At 51.3% G+C, this 26,151-nt stretch overlaps 11 protein-coding genes across 12 annotated transcripts; 6 read left to right on the forward strand and 5 right to left on the reverse strand.

The window, feature by feature from the left end:
• The first annotated feature begins 1,268 nt into the window (after window positions 1-1,268).
• PV09_00047 (uncharacterized protein) lies at window positions 1,269-3,204 on the forward strand. Its single transcript, XM_016352714.1, has 5 exons — window positions 1,269-1,570; window positions 1,628-2,269; window positions 2,318-2,382; window positions 2,437-2,898; window positions 2,954-3,204. Exons 1-5 carry the CDS (start codon window positions 1,397-1,399, stop codon window positions 3,087-3,089), a joined length of 1,479 nt encoding a protein of 492 aa, XP_016218971.1. The 5' UTR covers window positions 1,269-1,396; the 3' UTR covers window positions 3,090-3,204.
• A 2,650-nt stretch (window positions 3,205-5,854) lies between these two features.
• PV09_00048 (uncharacterized protein) lies at window positions 5,855-8,175 on the forward strand. The gene is made up of 3 exons (XM_016352715.1): window positions 5,855-6,023; window positions 6,078-7,467; window positions 7,518-8,175. The coding sequence occupies exons 1-3, from the start codon at window positions 5,983-5,985 to the stop codon at window positions 7,800-7,802; spliced, it is 1,716 nt and encodes a 571-aa protein (XP_016218972.1). The 5' UTR covers window positions 5,855-5,982; the 3' UTR covers window positions 7,803-8,175.
• A 768-nt stretch (window positions 8,176-8,943) lies between these two features.
• Window positions 8,944-12,072, forward strand: PV09_00049 (uncharacterized protein). Its single transcript, XM_016352716.1, has 3 exons — window positions 8,944-9,441; window positions 9,534-11,747; window positions 11,803-12,072. Exons 1-3 carry the CDS (start codon window positions 9,225-9,227, stop codon window positions 11,814-11,816), a joined length of 2,445 nt encoding a protein of 814 aa, XP_016218973.1. The 5' UTR covers window positions 8,944-9,224; the 3' UTR covers window positions 11,817-12,072.
• Window positions 12,073-12,719: 647 nt separating this feature from the next.
• Window positions 12,720-13,162, reverse strand: PV09_00050 (uncharacterized protein). The gene has a single exon (XM_016352717.1). The coding sequence runs from the start codon at window positions 13,123-13,125 to the stop codon at window positions 12,823-12,825; it is 303 nt and encodes a 100-aa protein (XP_016218974.1). The 5' UTR covers window positions 13,126-13,162; the 3' UTR covers window positions 12,720-12,822.
• Window positions 13,163-13,197: 35 nt separating this feature from the next.
• Window positions 13,198-13,717, forward strand: PV09_00051 (uncharacterized protein; the record flags this gene model as incomplete). Its single annotated transcript, XM_016352718.1, has 2 exons — window positions 13,198-13,313; window positions 13,385-13,717. 2 exons carry the CDS (start codon window positions 13,198-13,200, stop codon window positions 13,638-13,640), a joined length of 372 nt encoding a protein of 123 aa, XP_016218975.1. The 3' UTR covers window positions 13,641-13,717.
• A 227-nt stretch (window positions 13,718-13,944) lies between these two features.
• On the reverse strand, window positions 13,945-15,621 carry PV09_00052 (uncharacterized protein; the record flags this gene model as incomplete). Its single annotated transcript, XM_016352719.1, has 1 exon — window positions 13,945-15,621. The coding sequence occupies one exon, from the start codon at window positions 15,619-15,621 to the stop codon at window positions 13,945-13,947; it is 1,677 nt and encodes a 558-aa protein (XP_016218976.1).
• Window positions 15,622-15,908: 287 nt separating this feature from the next.
• On the reverse strand, window positions 15,909-16,924 carry PV09_00053 (uncharacterized protein; the record flags this gene model as incomplete). Its single annotated transcript, XM_016352720.1, has 3 exons — window positions 15,909-16,376; window positions 16,439-16,744; window positions 16,829-16,924. The coding sequence occupies 3 exons, from the start codon at window positions 16,922-16,924 to the stop codon at window positions 15,909-15,911; spliced, it is 870 nt and encodes a 289-aa protein (XP_016218977.1).
• Window positions 16,925-17,531: 607 nt separating this feature from the next.
• Window positions 17,532-19,602, forward strand: PV09_00054. 2 transcript variants are annotated; one of them, XM_016352722.1, is made up of 3 exons: window positions 17,532-17,689; window positions 17,753-18,146; window positions 18,200-19,602. In XM_016352722.1, exons 2-3 carry the CDS (start codon window positions 18,087-18,089, stop codon window positions 19,298-19,300), a joined length of 1,161 nt encoding a protein of 386 aa, XP_016218979.1. In that variant the 5' UTR covers window positions 17,532-17,689; window positions 17,753-18,086; the 3' UTR covers window positions 19,301-19,602. The 2 variants fall into 2 exon arrangements, with proteins under 2 accessions (XP_016218979.1, XP_016218978.1); XM_016352721.1 differs by having other exon boundaries at window positions 17,532-18,146.
• Window positions 19,508-21,603, reverse strand: PV09_00055 (dihydroxyacetone kinase). The gene is made up of 2 exons (XM_016352723.1): window positions 21,015-21,603; window positions 19,508-20,959 (listed from the first exon to the last, which is right to left on the reverse strand). Exons 1-2 carry the CDS (start codon window positions 21,484-21,486, stop codon window positions 19,650-19,652), a joined length of 1,782 nt encoding a protein of 593 aa, XP_016218980.1. The 5' UTR covers window positions 21,487-21,603; the 3' UTR covers window positions 19,508-19,649.
• A 514-nt stretch (window positions 21,604-22,117) lies between these two features.
• Window positions 22,118-23,476, forward strand: PV09_00056 (uncharacterized protein). The gene is made up of 2 exons (XM_016352724.1): window positions 22,118-22,973; window positions 23,034-23,476. The coding sequence occupies exons 1-2, from the start codon at window positions 22,307-22,309 to the stop codon at window positions 23,276-23,278; spliced, it is 912 nt and encodes a 303-aa protein (XP_016218981.1). The 5' UTR covers window positions 22,118-22,306; the 3' UTR covers window positions 23,279-23,476.
• A 510-nt stretch (window positions 23,477-23,986) lies between these two features.
• On the reverse strand, window positions 23,987-26,102 carry PV09_00057 (uncharacterized protein). Its single transcript, XM_016352725.1, has 3 exons — window positions 25,387-26,102; window positions 24,954-25,334; window positions 23,987-24,897 (listed from the first exon to the last, which is right to left on the reverse strand). The coding sequence occupies exons 1-3, from the start codon at window positions 25,645-25,647 to the stop codon at window positions 24,121-24,123; spliced, it is 1,419 nt and encodes a 472-aa protein (XP_016218982.1). The 5' UTR covers window positions 25,648-26,102; the 3' UTR covers window positions 23,987-24,120.
• Window positions 26,103-26,151: the final 49 nt, after the last annotated feature.

Genomic DNA, 26,151 nt, shown 5'->3' on the forward strand with positions numbered 1-26,151 from the left:
GAATTCAGCATCCCACGACACTGTTGTTACTTGGTGAGTTTAATCGTGCCAACCGTCCTTAGACGAACACAAGCACGTCGTAGGCAGTGTGCTTGCGAATGACAACCCGTCTCCTAGCAAAGACTCAAAACGTGTTCTCCTGGCTCGTCTGTAACGTCCGTTCGATGTATGGTTGCCAGAATCTGTAGGAAGCGTGAAATTCCTAGCAAATACGGGCAAAATACCAAGCTCAAACCGTTGGCATGCTTGGTCAAGGTGCGTTTTCAAATGAATAGAGGTGGTATTATTTGCTCCGCTGACGAGGGAATCAGACGCCATGTTCAGACCCCACACGTTTTCCTGTTGTTTTCGACCGTGGTTTCGGAAATCGCGATGCTCGTTGCTTTTAAGATCTAGATGGGTGCTGGGCCAGACTGCTCACGTTTGAAGCAGGCAATCAAACGCGATGGAGAGCAGCTTTCTTGACGCGAGGTAGTATTTATAGAGTTTAAATGCCGTCGTGTTGACTATATGAAATATCCACGACGTACTAAGGTGAATTTTGTCTTTAATGTGCGGCAAGATCTTCCGTTACGAGCTGCGTGGACATCTGGATCCGTATAACGTCTACCACAGCCATTTCTGCAGGGAGCTTGATTGGCAGATTAATCGAATCAATGATCACAATGACCCGTTCGCCAGGCATCCGTATTACATCTACCCTTCCGAATAATTTGTCAGCCATCCGTCAGGTCTAAGCGTGGCAGCTGTCCCAGCTGCTAACGTTCAAGATATGACGATCTGAGCTTAGCACAGTCCTGGGGTACTTTTAGGGGCCTGGGTAGATTCGTCGTGTTTGGTGGGCGGACCTAATTGAGGACTGATGAAGAGCTTGATGGTGTTCTAAATTATTCAGCAATTCATGTCGGCCTAACAGACGGTATATTGTACATGATGGGACAACACTTTTTTTCCAGCTTCCATTATCGTAGAACCGGCAAGTGCCCAGTGGCTACAGGATGCTTTGTAACACGAGCTGAGATTTGCTGGATTGAGTTATTGGGCTAAGATATGGAAAGATCCCACAACCCAATTGGGAAATCCTCGGATAAATAAACATTACCCGAAGTAAGATATCAGACTAATTTGCCCACTTGGTCTTAAACGGGGCAAATCGATTGACTTGTACGTCGGAGTATAACTCAACACATCTGCTTCGTCTGACTAAGCAAGCTGTTTTCGGCTGGACTTGTCGGAATGATCACAATCACGCTCCGCACAACGGCGAACTTGCTTTGATCAACGTCATGGCCTGGCCATGAATTTAAAGCTGAAGCACTTGTGAAACCTGTGGTTCTACTGATTCCAATCATTATTCTCGCCAAAGCTCGAAGACGCTGAGCATTTGTTGCATGCCATGATTGGCGTGTGGGGACTTGTCTTGACGCCTCTGCTCACCCTTGCTCAAGCGCAGCTACCCGCATACAACGGTCGATATGGCGTGGGCTACGTGACCATTGAGGTTCCCGTCTCTGATCCTAGGAATACTAGCAACTATACAATCTCTTCGACGGGACAGCCCGCATTTCAAGTAAGCCAACGGAAGCTTTGAATTAAAGGCCTATCGTGACCTAACACCTTGTGTCAGCTCGAGACAGTCCTGTTCTCGGCCTATTATCCGTCTAGCAAAAACAACGAATCCACAAAGGCGAGCCCACCGTGGCTCCAAAACATCGACCTGATCTCTCTTGGTATCGCCGAAAGCACAAATGGGTCCGTGACTGCACAAGTTGTTAAAATCGGGCTCGAAGCGCTGGCCGGTAGCGCTGTGATACCCGCTTTCACCGACGTTCCCATTGTCAACGCGACTGGTTATCCAGTTTTCATATTTTCCCATGGAGACACGACTCTACCGGAGTGGTATTCGCATTACCTTGGATCTATTGCCGCGGATGGCAATGTCGTCGTTGCAATCACGCACCGAGATGGAAGCAATGCAGGATCTGTCGTGGAGATCAAGGGTCAGCCGCCAAAGAACGTGACTTATATCTTGCCAGATCAATTGAGACCACCCGTGAACGCGACTGGTCTGGCGATGCTTCAGCGGGCCTTCAGGCAGGCTGAAGTCGAAGAAACGGTGCGCGTCCTAAAAGCAATCAACGACGGTCAGGGTGTGGACGTATACCAGAGCAATTCCCGAGGCGATGGACAGACCCTTGCTAATTGGAAGGGTCGACTGGATTTTGATAAATTGGTCATTGGCGGCCATTCATTTGGTGCCACCTCTGCTGTACGTTCTTGAATTTACTCGGGTCACTCCGACTGACTGCCTCCCCAGTTGGATACAATACAGTCGCGCCAAGTTTCAAACAGTACTGTACGTGCTGGACTAACACTAGACCCGTACGTTGTACGTTCTGTTGTCACTGATTCGCTTATGGGCTGATGTCTTCTCAGAGGCAAGGAAAGTGGACCGCTATCCACCAATGTCCAGGTGCCAATTTTGATCCCCGATTCGGAAGCTTGGTCAAGCCAGCCTTCAGTCTTATTCGGCAAGGATTTCTTCACCGTCGTCAAGACCATAGCTGAGACTTCACTGAATGCTACCAACGCCGGCTGGTTCATGACTCTACTCGGCACCGCACATAGCTCAATCACCGATGCCGGTTTGATTGCTGGTAGCTCTTTGTTGTCGCTGTTCGACAGTACCGCAGCAAACGCCACATTGGATCCTGCAACCGCCCTTGCTAAATACGTTAACGTATCCCTCGAGTTCTTCAACTATTTGAAAAATGGCACTGTATCCGACATACTCGCCATAAACGTCACAGATCCAACGTACTCGATTCGTCCGCCAAATAGCTCAACTCCAGGAAACGAGACAAGCTTCTGGGAAATCCACGTTGCTCCCATCTCAAAGTAGGTCACTTTTCTCCTTCGCAGTTACAATGAAGCTAACCAGAAACTACCGTAGCGCAACGGGTACTTCCACCGTTTCCTCTCCAGGAGCCTCTAGCACAAAGAAATCAACTGCCAACCGTGAACTGGTGGCAAGCACAGGTAACTTTGTATTTATAGCTACAATGTTGGTTATCGCTATGTCAGTATAGGGAGTAATACATGTTGACTTTGTTTTTTCCGTCGATCATATTCAAGGTAGAATTTCCATGAGACACTGTTTGCGTGACTCCAAAGGAGCTATATGACCTGCTTTCTCTCTTGTTTTGCTGCTCGGCTGGGGGGCATCTGGTTTCCTGAGCCCCACCTCGTTCTGATCATATTGTTGTAGCTTCGTGTTCTTGGTTTAAGCCATTCTAAGATTGAGTCTCAAAGTTTCCATGGGCTTCTCATTTATTTCACTTTGGCAGTTTGTGATCAGGGCACATGCTCACACTGGCAAGAATTCCACATATTACTATCTTTTTTCATAATAAGATTTGGTCTGCACATGTTGAAAGAAGCCTTGCTCAATAGCGCGTGCGCGACCACACATATGGCTAGCAAAGCCGTCGTGCAGAAACGTACGGGATGGGAATTGAATGCCTCTCATGAATTGGGGGAGTAAAGTGCTGCATAGCTAGGAACGTAGGCTTACTTTCGTAGAGATCCTGAACATAGAGTTCACCTCTTAGAGCTCTGTAAGCGTACTAAATGACGCCTATGGCTCACTCTTCAAGGCCTGAGGAAAATGAAAGGGGAAATATGGTGTTTAGAGGGATTTAAGATCTACCCCGCGCGGTGCTTTCAAAAGACTGTTGGTTGGGGTACTTCATTCCTTTGAAAGTTTTACACAACGACGTCCCTGATGGTATCTAGCCGAAGGTACTTGCGCCTGCCCTTCTAGTTGACGTTATACTTACTATTTCAAACTTGAAGATACAACTATGAAATATACGGGATTTTTGTCTGGCATATTTTTCGGTCGGAATCACTTCTTGAAAGAAAAACATGAGGTGTTCAGCGGCCGGCGAAATGATTCCATCGGCAACGAAGAGAATATTTCCAGCTTCAGCATCGGAGTCGTCAATTAAGTTTTCGGTCTCCTGTATTTGCAAACTTGATTGCTGGGTGACGTAGGATTACGATACATCACTCACATGTAACACGTCCAGGCCTGAGTGTACGTTGCAGATACCGTAAGCTAACACAGAAACGATGCGTAAACAGGATTAGAGCGGGCGGAAAATATCATGATGGATTCTCTGCCAGATTCACACTTGGCGAGTGAAAGTTTATAGCTTGAATAACGGTAAACAGCCTGCTTTAGATCATGTATGAATGGACTATGACCACTGTCCTTCCAAAAATACTAAAAAAACCGGTGACAAACACAGTTCGTGACATCTTTGCAATCACAGAACTCCAAAGCCCAAGAAGTATATAAAGATCTCCAATCAATCAACGTCAAAGTACATTACCAAGCTCTTTACCACTTCTATCACCACTTCTTTGACCGGCAAAGGCACTTGAGCACTCTAAACCAGCGTCTTCGCTCTATCACTTCTACAGTGCAGCAACACCACCTAGGAACACCGCCAAAGTTCTTATATAGAAAAATCACGATGTCCTCGAATTCGCGTCGGATCACTGATTGGGAATGCTGCCGCTGCGCACGCCTTCACGATATATCTATCACGACGTGCCCTGCGTCTCGCCACAATGGTACACCACATAATCGATGCAGCTTCTGTGACACCTTTTACGAGGATGGAACCAATACAAAGGTTGGGGCCGGACATGGTGGTTCTGGTCGTACTAGGAACAGATGAGAAGCTCTTCAAGAGGATTGTGTGAAGCTCCACAGTGCTGCCGTTCCCATTTGAGGAATGCCGTCGACAATGGGTTGGCGAGAATGCTCATGGCCTTCGTCAGGACTCAGAAACATTTAGCAAACAAATGATGAAAATATTGATATTGTCAACCTTGTGAATTTTCGTACTGAGATAGCTGAGAAAGAAACAACTCACGATGTCACGACGTCTACGCATGACTTAAGTTTTGATTGTCGAACATATCAGGTGCGTGTCAAACAGTGAATATCTCACACTTTGTCTCGCTGGCGAAGTTTAGCAGCCTCGCTTGGCCGAAAGGCATCGTCGGACTGTCCGTCAAACTATTTCCCCTCGCAATTTCCTTCTACAGAGAAGTTGACCTTCTAGGCTTTTGCCGACGACTGGCACTACTCTCAGAGAACGAAGCTCCGTGTGGTCATGTTTGTGCCCGCTGCGTGAATATTCTCACTCGTTTAATGAATGCAGACTAAAATGTAGAAACGACCAGCGAAATGAATCCACAGTTATTTCAGGGCAAAACGCGCTCTTGGGAGTTGCCTAGACATCTGGAACCACGAAGCTTAAAGCAATCCCTTCTAGCGAAGCCAGACGCGTCTATGATCGCGGAGATTCTCATCCAGGAGTATCTCAATTTGACTCATACCTTTCGTGGCAACTTCATCTCTAACAGGCACGGTCTTGTAGGCTGGTCTCTGGGCGTAAACACCGGTGTTGAGATGCCTGGTCAGCCGATTTCAACGCCCTTCAGACATTGACGTGGAGCATTGCGGCATCAGGAGGGAAACAGACAAAGAATTCGGATCCATGGGCTTGTTGCCATAGAATCAGATGTCGGTGCCATGCTTATCCATTCTACGGAATCTGTTGTCGAAGAGCGTCCGGAGGATGTTAAACTCATTTTAGCAGTTTCCCGTCAGCGGAGGAGCAATTACATAATCAAAGCGTGATCACCGAAAAGGGCAAGTCCACACGAGGGCGTCGAGCGGGGCCAAGCTCTTCTGCATGGGGAGGTGCGACCGTGCAGACTGGCAGGGGCGCCTTCCTCCCGCGAGTTGCCCCGCTAACTCTTAGCAACGCTGGTTATCATCGGCACGTCGAACGCGCCATGCGAGCATTGGGACGAGGGCCATAGCCGCCCACAAAAAGCGGTCATAGTCCCTCTCTGTTCTCCGTGATCTTTGCATCCCAACTACCTCACGCTCGAGACATCATGGTCTTTCCGTTCGATTACTTCGCCCACAAGCGAGACTGGTACGTTCCTTGCGCGCACGTTTGCATGTGCTCTGACACTGATTATGCACCTAGCAAACGAAAGCAAGATGAACGCAGCGCCAAAATTGCGTCCTTGCCCACCCCGTACTTAACTTCGTTCACGGAGGTTGAGAAACAGATTCAGACCACGCCCATCGAAAAACTGGTCGAGGGCGTGCACAGCGGCTCAATCAAGCCCGTCGACATACTCCGAACGTATGGCAAAGCCGCCGTGAAAGCACATCGCAAGACGAATGCTCTCACTGAAATTCTTTTTCCAGAGGCTGAGAAGTGGCTGCAAGATGGCAGCGTTAATCTCAAGGGCCCGTTGGCGGGCATCCCTGTGAGTTTGAAAGACAGCATTGCCGTCGGCGGCTGGGATGTCTCCGTGGGATATTCAAGGTACACGGGAAAGCCTTACAAGGAAGACGGCCCGATGGTCAAGCTTCTGAAGGAGGCGGGTGCTGTCCCCTTCGTTAAGACTGCATTGCCCATCACGCTGCTCAGCTTCGAGAGCACCAACGACGTCTGGGGTCAGGCGAAGAATCCACACAATCCAGACTACTCGCCTGGAGGCTCTACTGGAGGTGAGGGTGCTCTCCTTGCTTCTGGAGCGAGTATCATTGGGGTCGGCTCAGATGTCGCCGGGTCGGTCCGTGTGCCGGCCCACTTCTCTGGCTGCTATTCGTTACGATGTTCAACTGGCCGGTGGCCCAAGATGGGCATGAACACTTCGATGCCTGGTCAGGAGGGGATCCCAAGTGTTTTCAGTCCGATGGCTTGGAATCTGAACGCTTTGATCTACTTCACGCGCAATCTAATCAAGATGAAGCCTTGGCGGCTGGATTATAGTGTCCATCCTCTCGAGTGGAGAGACAGCATGGAGCAAGATTGGCGAGAAAAGAAGACGCTGAAGGTTGGTGTCTTGCGAGACGATGGCGTGGTTACTCCCTCGCCAGCTTGCGCGCGGGGACTCGACATGGTTGCCGAGTCTCTCAAGTCACACGGACACACTGTCATCGACGTTTCTCCACCTTCACCGTACGAAGCCCTGGTCATTGCCTCGCAGCTGCTCAACGCAGATGGTTGTACCACTTTCAAATCGGTGTTCCGGACGGGGGAAAGTGACGATCCCGGAGCAGCGCAGATGGGATTCTACATGCGCTTGCCACGTTTCATCAAGAAGATATACTACTGGTACGTTAAATACATTAAACGTGACGACATCTGGGCTGGGCTGTTGAAGGACTGGCATCCCAAGACGGCTGCAGAAAATTGGCAATTGGTGAGCAAGAGGGAGGCTTACAAGAATCGATGGCATGAGTGGTGGAACCAAGAGGGGCTGGATATCCTAATTACCGTGCCCAACGCCACACCTGCTGTGCCGCATGGCGGTATGAAAGACGCTGTCAGCAGCTGCGGCTATACATTCTTGTTCAACTTGGTAAGAGCCACTCCGCCTCGACGGTTCCTGCCCAAGCTAACAAAGGCCAGCTCGACTATACCGCTGGTGTCATGCCGGTCACCAAGGTAGACCCGTCCAAAGATATGCTGCCCGCAGATTTCAAACTCAACAGGCTGAATGGCGTGGCAAGAGGCGCGTACGTGCATTATGATGCTGTCAAGATGGCCGGCCTGCCAGTCGGCGTTCAGGTTGTGGGGCGAAGACTGGAGGAGGAAAAGGTGCTTTCGGTGATGTCTAGGATTCTGGACATGCTCGAGGAAGACGGTAAGGCATACGAGCTAATGTATCCCTATAAGGAGGATGAGAAGCTGTAGCAGGCCTGTTGCGGGACGGGCAGGCCGCGGTCGTAGGAGCAGCGGAGGCGGTGGCCGTCCGAACGGTCAGGACGGTCGAGCATATCGATACGCCAGCGTTGTGGCACGTGCTCTAGTTCTACTGTTCGTGCCCCAGCGGCTGCAGCCAGACAGATCTGCTGAAGATTGAAGGCGTCCGCAAGCACGTCGGCTTCGTGTAGAAATAGTAGTAATATGCTGTGGGCAAGCCATGCCAACGTCCATTCGGCAGAGAAAGAGTGAATCGAGCCGGCTGTAATGTTCAGGAGGTGTTCTGAGACGCGCTTTCGACTCCGCCTTACCCCGACTTTGCCTTGGAGGTAGAGAATGGCACTAAGCTGGGCGTCGTCGTCGCATCACACTAACACAGGTCTGTCGCGGAAACTTTTCTTCTCACCTTCCGCTTTCGGCTGCGCGTCGTACGTCCTCGTTATCGCGTCCCCTTGACAAGCTCGAGGCCAGCGACAAGAGCAGCACCGAGCGGGCCCATCGCTATCTCTTGCGTTGTGCCCGTGCCTACGCCTGCGTTCATTGTTTGCACCATCGTTCAGCGTCGTTGGAGTGCGGTGGAGACCATCCGTCCTCGTTGTTCGCCAAGGTAGACTCCAGCCACGTTGCGGATATGCGTAGAGACCGTCCGACCAGGCCATGACGGCGGCAAGCTGCAAGCTGCAACGCGTTGCGAAAGTTTGGATCGACTACTGCTAGGCACGCCTTTTGGCATCCTTTCCCTTTGGTGACGGCCAATTTTCGTCAAGTCATGTGTGAGCGTGGCATTGGACGGCTGCAACCGCAAGCGTTCGACACGGAGGCTCAACCAGGGCCGTAATTCGCTCTTGTGCGGAGTTGCTGCATCGCTCGTCCACGCCCATGGTCACGACGATGTCACAAGGCCGAGTTCGTGGCGCACCGGCGGTCAACGTCGCCGTCTCTCTCTCTCGCCGTCGAGGTCAGAGGACTTCGCCGCTGGCCCCTCTCTGTGTCGTCCATGGCCTCGACGGATGCACTCAACCTTCTGGACCTTGTCTGATTAAGCGTCGGCTCGGATACGGTCTAGAAAGACAGCCAGGTCATTCCAGCGGGTCCCTCCATGCTGATCCCCGCTGCAGGTCAGCCACAAACCCAGTTGTTATCTTTTGGCGATAAGGCTACTCGAACCCTTGGCGGGGAGCCCGGCAGCAGCTGGGCCTCTGCCCATTACTCCACTGGCACGTTCGTGATTACAAGTCCCGAAGCGCTTGCTGCTGGCCCTTCTACTCCGCATAATCTTTTTTGTCTTTCCTTTCCTTTCCTTTTCAATCTACCTGTCCTGACGTCCTCTTCGGAACAGGATTCTTTGTCCCGCACGGGCTTCTTTCTGCTTGCGGCGATTGTGCCAATGGTAAGGATAAGAAAGCCCGCTACATGGCAGATACCATCACGATTCCTTCCCCGCGTGTATTTTTGACAGGCTCTCCTATCGAATCCCACAGTCCTCCGAAGCCGGCGCCGTCGCAAAAACCGAAGCAGACCAGGAAGCGCAACCCAGCCGCTGCGAAGCCGAAGACTGCAAGCGACAAACCGGGCGACGCTGCAGCTGCCAGTGGTGTTGACAAGAAGAAACAGACGAAAAGCAGAAATGGTGCGTGCCCAATACGTCTCGTGGCCCGTCCGGCAACAGGCTTTGCTTCGTCCCCGTCACCGGACACACCATCCACGCTGACCTGCACCTAGGCTGCGTAACTTGCAAGGCGAAGCGATTGAAATGCGACGAGACGAAACCTACTTGCCAGCAGTGCGCACGACGAAACGTTGAATGTGGTGGATATAGGAAGGACTACAAGTGGCGACCATTCGGCGAAACTAGTTTTGTGACCACTACAACGTACAGCAAGCCGCAGGCTGCTTCAAAACCCAAGAAAGACGCCGGGACAGAAGCAACCCACCATGAGCGCTCCGAACAGTCTGAATCTCCACGAGAGGAGCAGACAGTCGTCGTGCGCACCGTGCAGCGGGTGCGACCTACCGCCGTCCAAGGACCCGAGCTGAAAATTGCACAACGGTCGAGTGAGCCGGTACAGGCCACTGAGCAGATCATAACCTCACCGTCGGAAGATCTAGATCTAGATCTTGCGCCAGGTGTTTTTGAATTCGAGGATAACCTGTCACTTCAAGACCTGCAAGATGCTGGTAACATAGAACTTGCTCTGGATTCGGACGGCATGCTGCAACAACCTGTGACCAGCTTGCCCGCGATGACATCAGGTCAATCTTCGCTATCACTGTCATTGTCCGATCCGTCTGATCCTTTGGTAGCGCTTGATGACCCCATGAATCTGGAGCCCAACATGCTTCTAGGCACAAGTTCGTCTACAGCATCCATTACTCCTCTGTCGGTGCAGGATACCCAGTTCTTTCTGGAGGGAGATGAAGATATCGAAGAAGTTGTCAGGACAAACTATCCCAAGGTTGAAAACGTGACCTGGGACATGGTGCCCATGCTGCCGGAGTCCTACAACTCGTCAGTCTCATCTGTGTCACCAGGGTCCATGTTCTCGATGTCAGACATGTTCTCAATCCCTCCAAGTATCGACATGGCTATCAACAGCCCGGAGACCATGACCCTCCGCTTTGACAAGCAGACATGCGGCATTCTGTCCGTTAAGGACGGTCCGTCGGAAAATCCTTGGAGGACAATGATATGGCCCCTCGCGCGGGACAGTCCCGCTTTGTATCACGCAATCGCCTCGATGACCAGTTTTCACACGTCAAAGTACCAGCCAGAGCTTAGATTGCAGGGCATCGAACACATGAGGAGCAGTATTGAAGCGTTAGCTTCGGGCATAGAAAACATGCAGTTCGACACGGCCATTGCGACAACGTTGGCGTTGGCGTTTGCGGAGTCATGGGACCAGCACACTTCGACAGGCATTAATCATATTCGAGGCGCCAAGGTTCTTGTGAATCAAGCACGTAACTGGCATGGTCGCAAGGCGTTCTCCGGCCCGAAACTAGAGAGGTTAAAGTTTCTCACGAACGCTTGGGTTTATATGGATGTTCTTGCTCGTTTGACGTCGAACGATGACGACGAGTCAAATGATTTCGACGCGGTGCTCTCAAATCCGTTCGTTACCGGCCCATTTGGAGAGGAAACTAACATCGATCCTCTGATGGGAGCGGCATCTACCCTCTTCCCAATTATTGGAAGGGTTGCAAACTTGGTGCGAAAGGTGCGAAGGATCGAGCGCAATTCGCCCACGATCATTTCACAGGCTATGGAGCTCAAGAAGATGCTCCAAGGATGGGAGCCTCCCGTGGTCGATGAAACGATCGAAGATCCGTCCGTTGAGATTGAACACAGCATTCAGACCGCAGAAGCCTATCGTTGGGCAACATTGCTGTATCTGCACCAGGCTGTTCCGGAGATTCCGTCTGAATCATCCGCAGAACTGGGAAAGAAAGTTATGATTCTACTGGCGACAGTGCCGCTCAGCTCTCGGACCGTCATCGTGCACATCTTTCCCTTGATTGCGGCTAGTTGCGAAGCTGTTGACCCGGAGGATCGTCAGTGGGTGCACGAGCGATGGAGCTCAATGGCCCAGCGAATGAAGATCGGTGTTATCGACCGCTGCGTTGAGGTTGTGAACGAAGTCTGGTCGCGGAGGGACACATATGAACTTCTGCCGGCGAAGAGACCACCAGGTATCAGAAGGAGTAGCACCATGGATGTTGACATGACAAGCGGTGCGGATCCTTCATTCCCCTGGTCGGATCCTTTCACAAATAGAAAGCGGCGAGCCACAAATGTTGCCTTTGATATGCTTCGTGATTCGACCATCAATAGACCTCGAAAGGCGAGTCGTTGTAACAGCGGCCCAATAGATCACGAATTTACAGTGAGGGGACGACTGCATTGGCTTAGTGTTATGAAGGAATGGGGATGGGAAGGTATGTCCAAGTAGTTCACCTGCCTGATAAAAGGAAGGTGCTGACAAGACGACAGTACTTTTGGGATAAAAAAATTTTTTTTTCTGATTGAAAATGAGGTGTATTGGATATTCTCAGACTTTTTTATGTCTGAAGAACGGTTCGAATGTGGTTTAGCATGGCGCTCGGTCTTTGTTAATGAGCTATGGTTGAGTGCCACGATTTACGGGGCTATGAACAAATGGATATCAATCTTGCGCTAGATTTGTATCCTGAGTCACGGTTGGGCGATATCTATTGTCAGATTCCGAACTTCGTTTCCTGAAATTGATATGGTGGTGTGATATGTTCTTCTCAGCCTCGTGCCCACGTGATATTCACGTCCCCAGGTGTTGGCGAATGACTGAGCCAGCTTCTGGCTCAACTACGGCGAGGCTCTACCGATAGACGATCTGCGCTTACCGTCCTCATTGCAGCGCGTTTGTCCCGAAAACGGACCTCCACTTGTGATCTCGTCCATCATGATCTGGTTGCGGAGGGCAGGATTTCATGCCCTAATCCGGTAAGGCTCAATGTGCTCCTCCATCACTGCAGATCCCTCCTCTCAAGCTCACGTTTCTTATCAGACACCACCAACGCGTAATTATTCATCGTGACTCCCAATTCCTATGGACGGTGGTTGACAAGCTCCACTGAGCCTGGCAACTACGCTGGCTCAAGTCTGATCCTTGTCCGACCTTTGGACGCAAGCGCTGGCACCAGCTAGGTCTTCCAGCCTTCTTTTCACTCGTCGTTTTTCTTCGCTGGTGAAGCCGTCATCTGCAGCTCGCTGTGATACACGCGTCCGGGTTTCGAAGCAGGGCGTAGCTATGCATCAATCCGTGTACGACGGTTTACTCGAACCGATTTGCCCATCGTATGTCTGCCACACGGTCATGTCCAATTATGGCGTGCGAGCGCAATATCAGTATCCCATCACGTCTCTTTCACGAGCGCGGGTTACCCTTCGCGCCTTACCCTATCCGGCCATCCTGTCCTTTCTTTACCTCTAAATGCAAGTCGATGCCCCCCTCAACAGCATGGCAGTCGGCAAACTCTACGGCCAGAAGGGTCCTACTCTGGATCTGCTCCACCAAAGCAATGCATTGGGTCGACGTATATAAGCGAACCGTATCTCCAGGACGGGGTGTGGCCGATCGTTGAACCTTTTCTCTTGCCATTTTCCGGACCTGCAAAGCACGCCACCACCACCACCATCCTGGCTCACTATCTGGACATAGATACAAACACGTCCGACTTTTCTGAGCGTTCGTTCTATCCCGTGTCTACTTCCCCACATCTGAAAAACTATCTTGAAAGCCTGCACTCGTATCTGAACGCTTGCAACGCAAAGTCTCATTTGCGGCCCGCGCGTACGACGACGACGACATCACCGTCCTCGCTTGCTTCTCCAAAGCCGTTCTCCGCAGCTATGGGTTCCGAGGCAGCTGTTCCGTTCACGTACTTTGCCAAGGCGTCGACCGACTTCGCGAAGACCATCCCATGCATTGCCAACGGAAATGCCTACCTCGGTGACATTGCAGTAAGGTGAGCGTCGACGCGCAGGCCCCATTTGATGTCTCCCTCGTAAGACGATATTGATCTTTCGCCTCCCACAGCACCGACAGCAAGGCACCGATCTCCGCCGGCTTCTACCGCCTCGAGAAGGGCACGCCTCTCGTGTACGGCTATCACTACGACGAGATGAAGATCATCATCGACGGCTCCTTCGACATAGCAGACGAGACGGGCAACAAGGTGCACGCTGTCAAGGGCGACGTGTTCTACTTCCCAAAGGGCAGCAAGATCACCTTTACCACCGAGGACTTTGGCCTAGCCTTCTACTGCGGCCAGCGACCAAAGGATTCGGCGTAAAGTGCACCAAAGGACGAGAAAGAAAAAAAATGGTGCTCCTATGTCGGGACAAGACAGTGTACCTAGGCTGATGGTGGGTTACCCGGCTCCATGGCTAGAGCGAAAAGCTAGCCAGTCAAACAGCCAGTCAGCCAGTCAGCCAGCCAATTGGCAAATGAGCCGCGTACGAGAGCTTTTTTTTGCAGATATCTCTTCTGTTGACAACTTTGTGATACCGCCATGAAATCAAAGAATTTTTTTTCATTTCTGCACGCTGCGCTCTATTTCTTAACGTGCCGTATCTTTCCTTGCGATCCGTGCCCTTTCAAGTCGTGTTAAGCCTACAGAAGCAGCTTGACTTGACCTCGACATCGGCAAAAGCCAGCGCAAGCTTCAGCTGTGGACGTAGCACGTTCGCCTCCGAAGTCCGACCAAGACGGACCAGGCACTCGTGGAAGCCGTGCAGCGCCCACACGTTGTTCAAGTGCTGCAACTGCCGCGGTAAGGTGTCGTTCATACCCAGATCAGCAGCGTACACCTCGCAAGCCTCCTCCACCTTTCCTTGCTCGAGCAGGAGAGCGCCGTACGCATGTCGTGCCGGCTGCATCCAGCCCCATGGCTCGTCATAGGGGAGCGTGTCGTCCCGTTCGACGGCCGTGCGCAGCGACGTCCAGGCAGCCTCGTAGTCCGCCTTTCGATACGCGATCTCGCCATCGAGCATCGCCGCAGCGATCTGCAGTATGTCCGTGCACCTGTTGTTGAACAGCGTGCGCGATTCCGGCACGCGGGCGGCCGCGTCGCGGAACCTGTCTCGATACGCAACCGCGTCATCGACCCGGCCCAGCGCGGCGGCCGCTACGCCTTTGCCGTAGTACACCATGGCGGTGGTGTTGCAGTACAGCTGCGAGTCTGACGGAACGGGCAGATCCAGAAGGTCGTGCCACTTTCCAAAGCGGACGAGCACGTGGACACGCACCGCTATGAAAGACTCGATCCAGTCGGCCATTGGGGGGGACGTGAGGCGCAGTAGGTCTTCCGTGATTGTACTTTCGAGCCTCGACGCCAGAGACAGGGCGAGTTTGGACTGCCCTCCCAGCATCGCGGCGTAGATGGCGAAGTGGTAGTCGTGACATCTGTACAGCGTGTAGAAGTTGACACCTCCTCGTTTGGCGAGGAAGGCCTCGTCCGCACGAGCTGCCTGCAGGTTTGAAGCAATTGCCCGTCTGTAGTCCCCACAGAGCACGTCCAAGTGCGTTGGCATGTGCTGCAGATGGCCGGCGTCCGGCACAAGACTGCGTAAGCCATCTGAGATGGCCAACGCGTTCTCTGGGTGTGGCGACATCTCCCAGAAGTGTATGTACAGATGCAGCAGTCCGGGGTGCTCCAAAGCACCGGGCAGCTTGAGCGCATCGTCAAGAATGCCCTTGACCTCTCTCGTCGGCGCGTCGGGCGACGGCTCGCCCGTCTTGATGTCCCACAATTGCCAAGGCTTCAGATTCATCAGCGCATCCACACAGAGCGCGGCGACGTCGAGATCTGTGGGAAACTGCGTGTGCACCCGTCTCATGGCCTCGGCGTAGCTGTCGTTCCAAATCGTCAGATCCTCTCCGGGTTTCTTCTCCGGGTATCGCTTTACGATGGCATCACACAAGGCCCTCTCCACGTCAGAGCCACGTTCGGCGGCGTGCTTGCTGGCCTTCAGGACTGCCTCGTGGGTCCGCTCCACGGTTCTGCGAAGCTCGTCGCCGTCGTAGAATTCCCAAGGCTTGTTGTAGTTTGGACCAAGCGCATATGCCAGACCCCAATATGCCAGAGGACAACTTTCGTCGTGCAACAGCGCTTGTTCGAAGCAGTACACCGCCTCTTCGTGGTTGAAGCTGTAGCACCATATCAAGCCACGGTTGAACCAGTGACGAGACTCATCGTTGGATGCCGAGATGTTGCGACGATATTCACCTAAATTGAAGTACGGATCCTTCGACGGAATGGGAACGCCTTTCATTGTGGCCTGGGAGGTGTTGGCGCAAGGATATTTTCTTGAGGTGCAGGCTATGGTTTCTTTATTACAGTTACGAGCTCCAGATCACACCACATGTCACGTGGGAGACATCCAATCTATTCATCTGCCAACACTCGTTCAAGCTGCTCCCTCTCTGCGGAGAAGCAAATTATACCAAGTTTCGAAAGACTTTAGAACGAATTCATGACTCTTCCGGTTGACAGTTATACCATGGCCGGACACAACTACAAACTTCCTCCTCACGCGAAGTTCTAAGCATGCATCGGGCACTAAGCCGCCTTTCCCGTTGATCCACAAACGTCCATCTGCCACTCTGTCAATTTCTGTGCTTTCTGGACGCCTTCTTCCATCAGCTTCGTCAAGCTCGTCGTCGCTGCGTTTTGTTGCAAATAGACAAGAGCATCATCCAGCACTAGCTTGTTTACATTCACCTTGCTCACGCCCCTCTTAATGCACTCCTTCATGACATCCTCTGGGAACCCGTTCGTACCATGCATGGCGATCCGAAGACGGCCGTTAATGGCTGTTCGAATGTCATCAAGGCGTGGGAAATCGAGCTGTGGACCTGCTGGGCCGTATTCTCCATGGATGTTACCAAAAGCTGGCGCGAGAATATCGACGCCCGTGGCATAAAAATCTTCTACATCGTTCGCTGTTGTCAACACGGCGGCCAGATCTGCAGTATCTGCAATCCCATCTTCACCTCCCTCAATACGTCCTGGCTCTGCTTCGGTTGCCTTGGATAAAATGCATTAGCCTCGACGAACCATTGAGTTAGAGCAAATAAAAAAAGACCTACAATTCCCCTTTCATGACAATATTGCACCAATTCTTTCGTCTTGGCCAGATTCTCTTCCCGCTCGTGATGTGACATGTCGACCATGATCGAATCGAATGGTAGAGTATCCGCAGCGAGTCGTATCATGTCCTCGTCCTGTGCGTGGTCAAGATGAACGGATACAGGAACCGAAGCAGTTTTCGCTGCCTGAGCAGCGGCATGTACTAGCAAGCCATTCGAAAATGTGATGGCCCATGGAAACATCTGAATGATGAGCGGCGATCTTTTCGCTTCCGCCGCGCGTATGAACGCAATTATGTGCTCGATCTTTTCATTCGGTGTCAATATGTCATGTCCCTTTGACCATCGCTGCGGACATTGTCAAGCAAGTCCAGTGTTATATCAACGTACATTGTACACAATCGGGGCGACGACGCCATATTTGCCCTCTTCGGCAGCCTTTAGGATTTGAAGGGTCTTGTTTGACTCTGCTGTAACCGTTGACATTGTGATTGGTGAATTTCTTCTGGATTTTTTTTGGCTCTTCTTGGATCAATGATCTTGATATTCAGATATAAATTCCAGTATTTAAATGCTCGGGGACTGGATTTGAGCCATGGAGCGCAGTCGAGCTGGCCCCGAGCTCGGTAGCGCGTGTGGAGCTCTCCATAGGCCTTCGAGACGGGGTGTCGTGGCGACGATTCCGGCACTTTGGCCTAGCCCCAGCCGTCGTTGATGTGAAACGAGATGATCAACTGCAGTCGAGGCCGCAAAATCATGACCTCGGCACTCTTGAGGGCGGCATTGATAGCAGTTTTCAAGGGGAGCAGATATGGGAGCAACGAGGAGAATGCCGAAGGGCGTTAGATCTATCGAGGTGGAGCAAAAAACTTTGGACCTCAGATCAAGAATGAGGAAGTGGGCTCACTTTGCACTCTCGCAGTCGCCCAGCAGACCTTGGATAAACTTAGCAATCTATCTAGACACACGACATGAATGCAAAGTCATACACGCCGCGCTGGTGAGTTCGCACGCGACTGTGACACACTCTCGACACACGCTGGACCCTGGAAATCGCCTGCGGGACTAATCCCCAATCTGTGCCGGGTGGGTCCATTCAGCCTCCTTCGCGATTGATTCTCCAAGACCGAGATATTAGCAATACAGGCAAACCCGTCGCCCGGAGTGAAGCCAGAGTTGCGCTCTATTCGAGGAGCGGCCGCAGAGACTGTGAGGCGTCACCTGCCAGCGGGTCCCGCTTCAGCAAGGAGGGTACGTCAGGTCCGGCGCCCTCGCCGAACGTCGCCACGATCGCGCTCATATTTGCCCTCGCAGTGTCGGACACACAAGGTATGAGTTGGCCAAGTGCACTCTGCTAGAGACGAGAAAAGCTTGGGAAAATCTTGGACGGACGTGGAGATTGCGCAGCATCGGCTTCATCGAAAGCTGCCCAGAGCCGCAAACCGAAGTCGACTAATCATCGGCCCATTGCAAACGTCCGCATCGGCAGCCATCTTCGCTCGCTCATTACTCCTTTAATACCGTCCGATTGTGCACAGAATTAATGAATGAACTTTCTTGTTAAGCGGCCACAGGAACCTACAACTACGACCGCTTGGAATTGCAGCCCGCTAATCTGAACATATTTCCATACACTGATCTGGCTACGATGGCGGAATCAAACGGCAGTGAGAAGCCCGTAATCTCAGATGCACAGCTGTCTGAAGTTGTACGTCGCCTCAACGACTACGTCCGTGGCAGCGACTAATCTTACCTGCACAGATACCTTCGATCATAGAGGACTGCCTCTACAACATAATACACGATATTGTTTTGGAGGTACATCGCACCGAGAAACAGCTTCGCATGACATCTGTTGCGGTCCAAGCTGAGCGAATCGCCTCACAAGCAAGCGGAGCGCCTCCCACACCTACAACTTCGAATTCTACGCCTTCGAAAGCTGGCGGCCCACCTTCTACAGCGCCACAAATAAGCATTCCCGTGCCTGGAGGCCACTACGAAAATGGAAAGGTGTACTTAAAAGGCAACACATTGAAACAGGTGAAAGATATATATTGCCCACACTGCAAGCTCCCCCGGCTCCTCTTTCCTGTAACAGGAGCGGGAGCACGCCTCCCAGACGACCCAAACGTGCAGTACTGCAACCTGCATCCCTTCATTCAAAAGCCAGGTCATGACATATATGGAAATCCTTTCCCAATAGATCAGACGAATAAAACCAAGAGGGAAAGAGAGCTCATCAAGAAGCAAGAGAAGGCGGAGAGGGATAACACTCCGGGCAGCCAAGACACAAATGAAGACGGTGGAATAACGGGTGAGCAATTTGTAAAACGCATGCTTTCTGGTGGCAAGCCTGCAAGTTATGTGCCATGGCACACGTGTCCGCTGTGCAAACGTAGCTTGCTTATCACGAAGTTTGCGCAGCATCTAGAAAAATGTCTAGGCATCGGTGGTCGAGCAGCTCGAAATACAGCGGCTGCTCGTCTCTCAGGTATGAATGGAAGCGCGAGTGGCAGCGTACAAGGCAGCCGGATGGGCACTCCTACTCCTTCTTCCCAAGGACGCCGAGATCAAGACGACGACGATGACGACACGGGTCCACCGAAGAAAAAGAGCAAGAAGGAATTGTCTTTCAAAAAGGACAAAAAGGAGAAACTCAAAGAGAAGCTGATCATCAAGGTAAATGCCAACGCAAAAGACGGCAAAAAACTCTCGAAGGGCGCAACGAGCAACCCGACCGAAAACGGGAAGGGCGATGGCACGCCAAGCAGGAAGCGAGATAGAGAAGATACGGCTGATGATATACCCTTGGCAAAGAAGGCCAAGATCAAAGGAGAAGACAGCAGCACTGGGAGTCCGTGAGCTCCCTGGTGCACATATGACTGTCAGTGCAAGGAAGGACGAGTTTAGCATATAATGAGCGAGGGACTTTAGGCGTTGGGTGCGGACTGCAATGTTTATCGAAAGTCAGCGTATACTATACCATTACAACGCAGAAGGGTCAGGGCGACGTTGCACGTCGGATGGATTTGCATTCTCACAGGCGTCGTGGAAGGTACAGGGCCATGTATCGTTACCCCTACATCATCAGCATCTCGATATCTACTCGAAATTACTAGTGACAGGAGTAATGGTCTCCCGAATACAGATGAGTTCACATTTACCCATAACACCAATGTCATGATCATAACCAGTTCAACGTGTCACATGTTTACAGATTGGCAACCCCATCCGCCAATGCCCTCAAGAATACGGAGAGTGCGTACGCCCCAGGATCTGGAGGGTTTTCACGCAGCTCCTCCGCCTTGTCGCCTACATATGTGGCCCTTCCGAACTTCGCCTTCATCCCCGCCGTGCTTCTTGCACCCTCCTCGGCAGCCTGCACAGCGGCTTCCAGATCGCTTGTGTTCTGCAACGTCTCGCAGAACGGAATGAATGTATCCATGACAGTACGGCCGCCTACGCGAGCACTGGTATACTTCATGAGGCCCTCGATAGCGGGACCGACGGCCTTGGAGACTGTCTCGATCGTAAGGGTTCCGCTGCTCTTCTGTTGGCGGATACTATTTGTGAATGCTGTGAGCAGGATAGCGATAATTGCAAACAGGGATCCGCCAATGTCTTCTACCGTGTCGACGATTATATCCATCTGCTCGAGGAAGGAAGTGCTCGTTATCGCCTTCGCATCGAGCTGGGCTAAAATGGCTGTGCAGGCACCAGCGACGGCTTCGCCGCAGTCTCCATCCCCCATCTGAATGTCGTATTTGGTAATCTCAGGCTCAGCAGCAATAGCCGCGTTACAAGCCTTCCGCAAGACTTTTTCTAGCGATTCAGGATTAACTTGAGGGCCGATGTCAGCCTCTGATGGCGAAGGCTTGGTGAGTTCTTCCATTTTGCCGTTGGTATAAATACCGTTAGTAGGTGCCTTTGTGGCATAGCCATTCTTTGGCCAGGCGGGAGCAGTGGTTGGGGCATCCAACAGCCTCAAAACCTCCTCTGATGTAGAGTTGATAGACCGTGCAACTCCGCTGATGTTTGCGAGGCTTATCGAAAAGCCAGGTCCGTTGAGAGACGTCTCAAAGACGGAGACGAAATTGCGCACAGGCTTGATCTTCCAATCCTTTTCGAGCAACTGGAGGGTAACATCGGCTAGAGCCTCGAGTTCAAAGACAGACAAGCCGCCAAAGTTGTTGATCAGCAAAGATACCTCGTCGCCCTCTCTGAACTCCACAAACGCTCTCTCACTGTCATTTGGATCTAGAAGGAATGACAGCATCTTTCCTACGATCTCTTCGGGTGACGGCATTGGCGAAATCGTGAGCAAGCCAGGCTCGTTGTGAATACCCATCCCCAGAACGCATGCATCGTCCGCAACTTGCTCGTGATGGGCTCGACCAGGTATGTGACAATGGTCTAGGCTTGTTCCCACGGTCACCAGATTTGCATTGATTTGGGTTCCAATTTCCACGCAACGCTCGAAAGACCAGCCCTCTTCAGCTGCAGCTCCCACAAGCTTTAGGACTTGTCTTTGTCAACTGAGGCCCACGACTCACCCAAAGCAATGTTTCGAACTCACCATACATATTCCCGGCCAGTCCTCGTCTTCCCAAGCCTTCGGACTTCTTTCTTCCCAAGGCAACATCTTCAGCTAGACTGATGACAGCGACATTTTGACCGTTGGCAGCTGCTTTCTCCCTCGCCAAACCGAAGTGTAGATTATCTCCAGTGTAATTCGTAATGCAAAGGATCAACCCAACATCGCTGGGAACGTGTCTCACGCCTGCCATGATCTGTTTGGTGGAAGGGCTAGCAAACACTTCTCCGCTGACAGCGGCACTGAGCATGCCGTCACCAACATAACCAGACCATGCTGGCTCATGGCCTGCACCACCTCCAGAGACGATTGCGATCTTCGACGGAGAATGTGTGGTCGAGTATACAACTTTATTTGCTTCATCCAAGGCAAGGTGATTATTTCTGGAGACGAGAGACCGAAGGCCTTGTACTACGACACCAGTCGTTTCTTTGAAAAAGTGTTTGCGGGACATGATGAGACTGTGTTGAAAGGCAGCGGAAACTACGAAAACACAGCCAAAGAACGAGTGATATAAGGGAAGAGAAATGCGACGAAGGTACAGGCTGGCCTAATAAGTGCAACACATTCCCCGCCCCGGAGGTTCCTGGCCACCGGGAATGGTCAATTTGGAACTATTCCTACCATGATTGTACTTCCCGATGCCGCCGAACATGCGGTTGCCGCAATATGGACAGTCTCGTGGTCGCATTACCCAAAGCGGTAATCCGCCTCCACTACGACGAGATGGTTCGTCATTAGAAAAGGGAACAGCCTGTGGGCACAGACACGTTTCGAGCATTTTTCTTCTAGTTCCTACGGGTAAAGGTTTTCGAATAAAGGCCAGCTTTTTGGTCTCGTTCAGCGCGTCGAAACGAAGACAGAACTTGTCGAAGGCGATGACTAGGATCCAAGGAATCAGTCGCGAAGGGTCCAAGTACCCCGTCTCGAGCATGGCTTAGTAAGGTCAACTCCGCCTATCAACCAATAACACCCGTCGCCTCTCCGTGGGGATATCAGTTGCCTCGCAGTGCCACGACGCGGTCGCGCCCACATCTGAACGTTCTGGAGCCTGTAGCCCGGATGTCGTTCTCGGTATCGCTCGGTGATGAATTGCTTTTGCTAGCGGAGCACATGCTGCTCACATGATCGTGGGAGGACGTATATATGATGACCAGCCGGACGCACAATGAGGTACATCTTTTATCGCAAAATTGGTCCAAATTGATTCTGTTCTCTTCAGAGTTTTTTACCCGTCTGTCTGATACGCACCATTATACGTCATTGCCAATACAATGTCTACCAACGGAGTAAGCAACGGGGTCTCCAACGGAGTCTCCAACGGAGTTCACACAGCCCAGCCAGCTAATGGGCCAGCACCACCTGTTCTGGGCTCTGGAGTCGACGCTCCATATCTGAGCACAGAGCCATCGCCAGATCAGTCATGGCAGATTACGCTGAAGGAAAAGGTCATTGCAATCACGGGCGCAAATCGGGGAATTGGTCTTGGCATTGCGCAGGTCTGCCTTGAGAATTCAGCACGGGTTGTGTATTCATTGGACCTCATGGAGCCCGGAGAGGACTTCACTGCCATGTGCAAAAAGCACCCGAATCTCAAGTACGTTCGTACGGACGTCACGAATGAGGAATCCATCGAGGCTGCCCTTGACAAGATCATCGAGACGGAGGGACGACTAGACGGCATGGTTGCCAACGCTGGCATGACCAAGCATCAGCCTGCTCTTGACTTTACGAGAGAGGAGGTTCTGAAGCTTTTCAACCTCAACGTCTTCGGTGCTTTCTCGTGCGCTCAAATCGCAGCGAGAAAATTTATCAAGCTCGGGATCAAAGGCAGTATCGTTTTCACGGCCAGCATGACCAGCTATCGCCCTAACCGGGCCGCGCCAAGTGCTCCATATGGAGGAACAAAGGGAGCGATCAGAAATATGACACACACACTCGGTAAGTCGAAAGGATGAAAGTCAATAATGCTGTGCTCGTTCGCTAACCTAAGTGCCTAAGCCATGGAATGGGCCAAACATGGTATCAGAGTGAACTCCATCTCACCAGGCTTTGTTCGTACAGCCATGACATATTACGTCGAAAAGTCACCGGACTGGAACCTCAAGATGCAATACTACGGGGGCATGCCACGCTTGGCCATGCCACAAGAACTGGGAGGCGCCTATGTCTATCTGCTAAGCGACACTGCAAGCTACACTACCGGCATTGACATTCCTATTGCAGGTATCGTTGGTGCTTGGTAATGGGTGTGTGAAAAGCAAATGAAAAGTCACGATGCATTCTTGGCGTTAAGGATATATGTCTTTCTGGTATCTAGAGGCGTATAGTGCAGTACACAGATGGTTCAAGTTGAATCGCCCAATGTAGCATGGTCACGAGTCTGAATGTTAGAATAGAAAAGGTGTCTTGATATCTGGCCAGCTCTTGTACACTTCCACCATCGGCTTTACCACTGTCATATCTTGACACGAGAACAAATTCATCTATCAAGCAACGGCCTATTGCTTGCTAAAGAATTTCTCAAAGTTTCTTCGTAAATTTCTGTCTCCTCACAGACGATTTCTATAATTTCTGCATGTTTATATGCTACGGGCATAACTTTGTCTAGACATTCACAGAAGCAATACTTGCTGCCGAGATAGTGCCACTTTCTTACAGGTTCTGTACCTATGCGGATGGTAAATATTGACGTTTACATGTCTTGTCGCATCTGTCTATTATAAAGCGGCTGGCTCTTCTGCCCATAGCACTTTCTTTAGAATCGGTTCGTGATGTGACTTTGAAAATGTTGGGATTCGCGAAATGTTGTGTATTCAGAGAAAAGAACGATTTCTTTATAGAAATTAACAGAAAAGAAAGTACTTGAACGACACAATTTGAAGGTGGGAAGAGGACAAGCGAATCAAAATTTTTCCTTTTCTGAAATTTATGACGGATGAGCTCAAAAATTTGTTGAAAACATGTTTGACCATTTGATCATGAGACTTATGCTAAGAAATGTGAAAATTCATAGATCTACAGGTGATTCATTACACATGTAACACGACTTGATATTTACAATATCCTGACTTCGCCTTTGGATTATTCACACACCGACACCGTCAGGTCCGACAACAGCACGCTTATTCGGGAACTTTCGTACCATAATATGTGCCGTAATGTAGACGCAGATACCAAAGAAGCACATCCCTGTGATTACGCCAAAGCCTTTGAGATACTTGGGCGCGTCAGACGATGGGAAGAGGTAAGCACCGTAAATTTGAGCAAGATTTCCGAGTGCGTTGACCAAGGCGAGAGCTACTGCTCGCACTTCTTGCTGCATAGAGCCGAACGTTGAAGCAGCGTATGACAGGGCCAAACCGTTGGATGCCCAGAGACCAGCCGCCATGAAAATGAGGAGGACGTAGCGAGCAGTGAAGTTGTAGACCAGACAGACGACCAAGCTGCAGATCATAGCAATAGTGAGCCAGCTTGCAATGACTAGACCGCGCATATGTGGGAATTTGTCCATGAAAAAGCCAGTGCATGCCACAGCAACAAATGCCACGGCATAGATTGGAACCACCATGTACTGAGCCATGTGTGCAGTGTAGCCAAGGCCCTTGACTAGAGTGGGGTAGAAATAACTGAGGGTTGAGGAGCCCACAATCACCATGTATCCGGCCACCATGATCCAGGTTCGCCAGTCACTGAGAGCCTTGACGAGCGCCTGGATAGATGTCAGACTCGCAGTGTCCTCTGTGCGTGTCTGAACATTATCTGCTGCCAGTCGAGCAATGGCCAAGGCACGTTCCCGAGCAGAGAATTTCTTCGTAGTGGAAGGAAAATCTAGAAGAATGAAGCTCGCAATGATGGCCCATCCCTAAGAATTTGTCAGTTTTCTTTTTCAGACTTTCTGCGGAGATGTGCTCAACGTACCGAAGTAGCGACACCTTCGACAATGAAAAGCCATCGCCAACCAGCAATTCCGTGTGCTCCATCAAGTCCACCAGTGATGGCTCCAGCAAGCAGACCACCAAACGCGCCAGACAAAACGGCGGCAGAAATGTATACCGCAAAGCGCTTCGACTGCTCGTTCTTCTTATACCAAGAGGAGAGGATCAGCAAGATACCGGGAGCAAAACCAGCTTCAAGAATGCCGACGATGAGTCTGAGGACTATCAAGTGGTGATAGGTCTTAGCTGCAGCCATGCAGCAAGTAACTGCTCCCCAGAGGAACATAATCACGGGCAGGAAGACGCTGGGTCGTGTCCTTGTTAGGATAAGATTGGAAGGAACTTCGAAAACGACATATGTGATCTAATCTGGTCAGTCTTTTCGCTTTTCACATTTTCCTATTTCGCAGACGTACAAAGAAGACGATGAGAGCAATCGAATATTCGCCTGAGGTCAGATGCATTTCATCGGCCATGCCGGCAATTTTGGCATTGCCAATGTTGGTGCGGTCCATGTACGACAGAAGATACATGATCCATATTGTCGGCAGCAGGTACAAGTCAATCTTCCTGACCAGTTTCTTCTCCTCCTCCGCAAATTGCTTGGAATTGGCGCTTAGCTCCTCGATGTACTGCTGCTCGTCTTTGGTTTCAATTTCAGCTCCTGATTGACCCATGGCGTGAGGATTGTCGAGTCCAAAACCTGCCAGCGTACGGGACGAAGAGATTGAGATGACGAATGATGCGCCGATCTAAACTCGAGGGTCTAGCTTGGGAGCAGAAGGTGCTTATAGAGTTTGCAAAGGGCGCGAATGTCCGGGGTGAGTCAAGGTGTGAAGCCAATGAGCAACAACTGAATCAGGGTGAGACACCTGGATTCGAGACAACTTCTCGAGGGAAAGTTCGCCAGGCGATGAAGACGGGAGATGTATCACAAAGGCCTACTTTATATGCATGTCAGGCTCGTGCCGGTAGAGTTCTTCTCCAAGAAAACCGACTAGGCTAAACCCATCCGTCGCCCCGGGGCACACTCCAGATTTTTCTGCTTCGTCTGCGGGGAGAACATGTCAGGTCGTGTCTGCATAGGCCAAAGCATTACGGCACGAGCACTGGCACTTCGAGTGGTTCGAGCTTCGGTCAAGTGTGCGGGTTGTCCACGCCATCGGACCAATTCATGTGCT

This window comes from Verruconis gallopava, assembly GCF_000836295.1.
Source record: "Verruconis gallopava strain CBS 43764 unplaced genomic scaffold supercont1.1, whole genome shotgun sequence".
NCBI lineage: Eukaryota > Fungi > Ascomycota > Dothideomycetes > Venturiales > Sympoventuriaceae > Verruconis > Verruconis gallopava.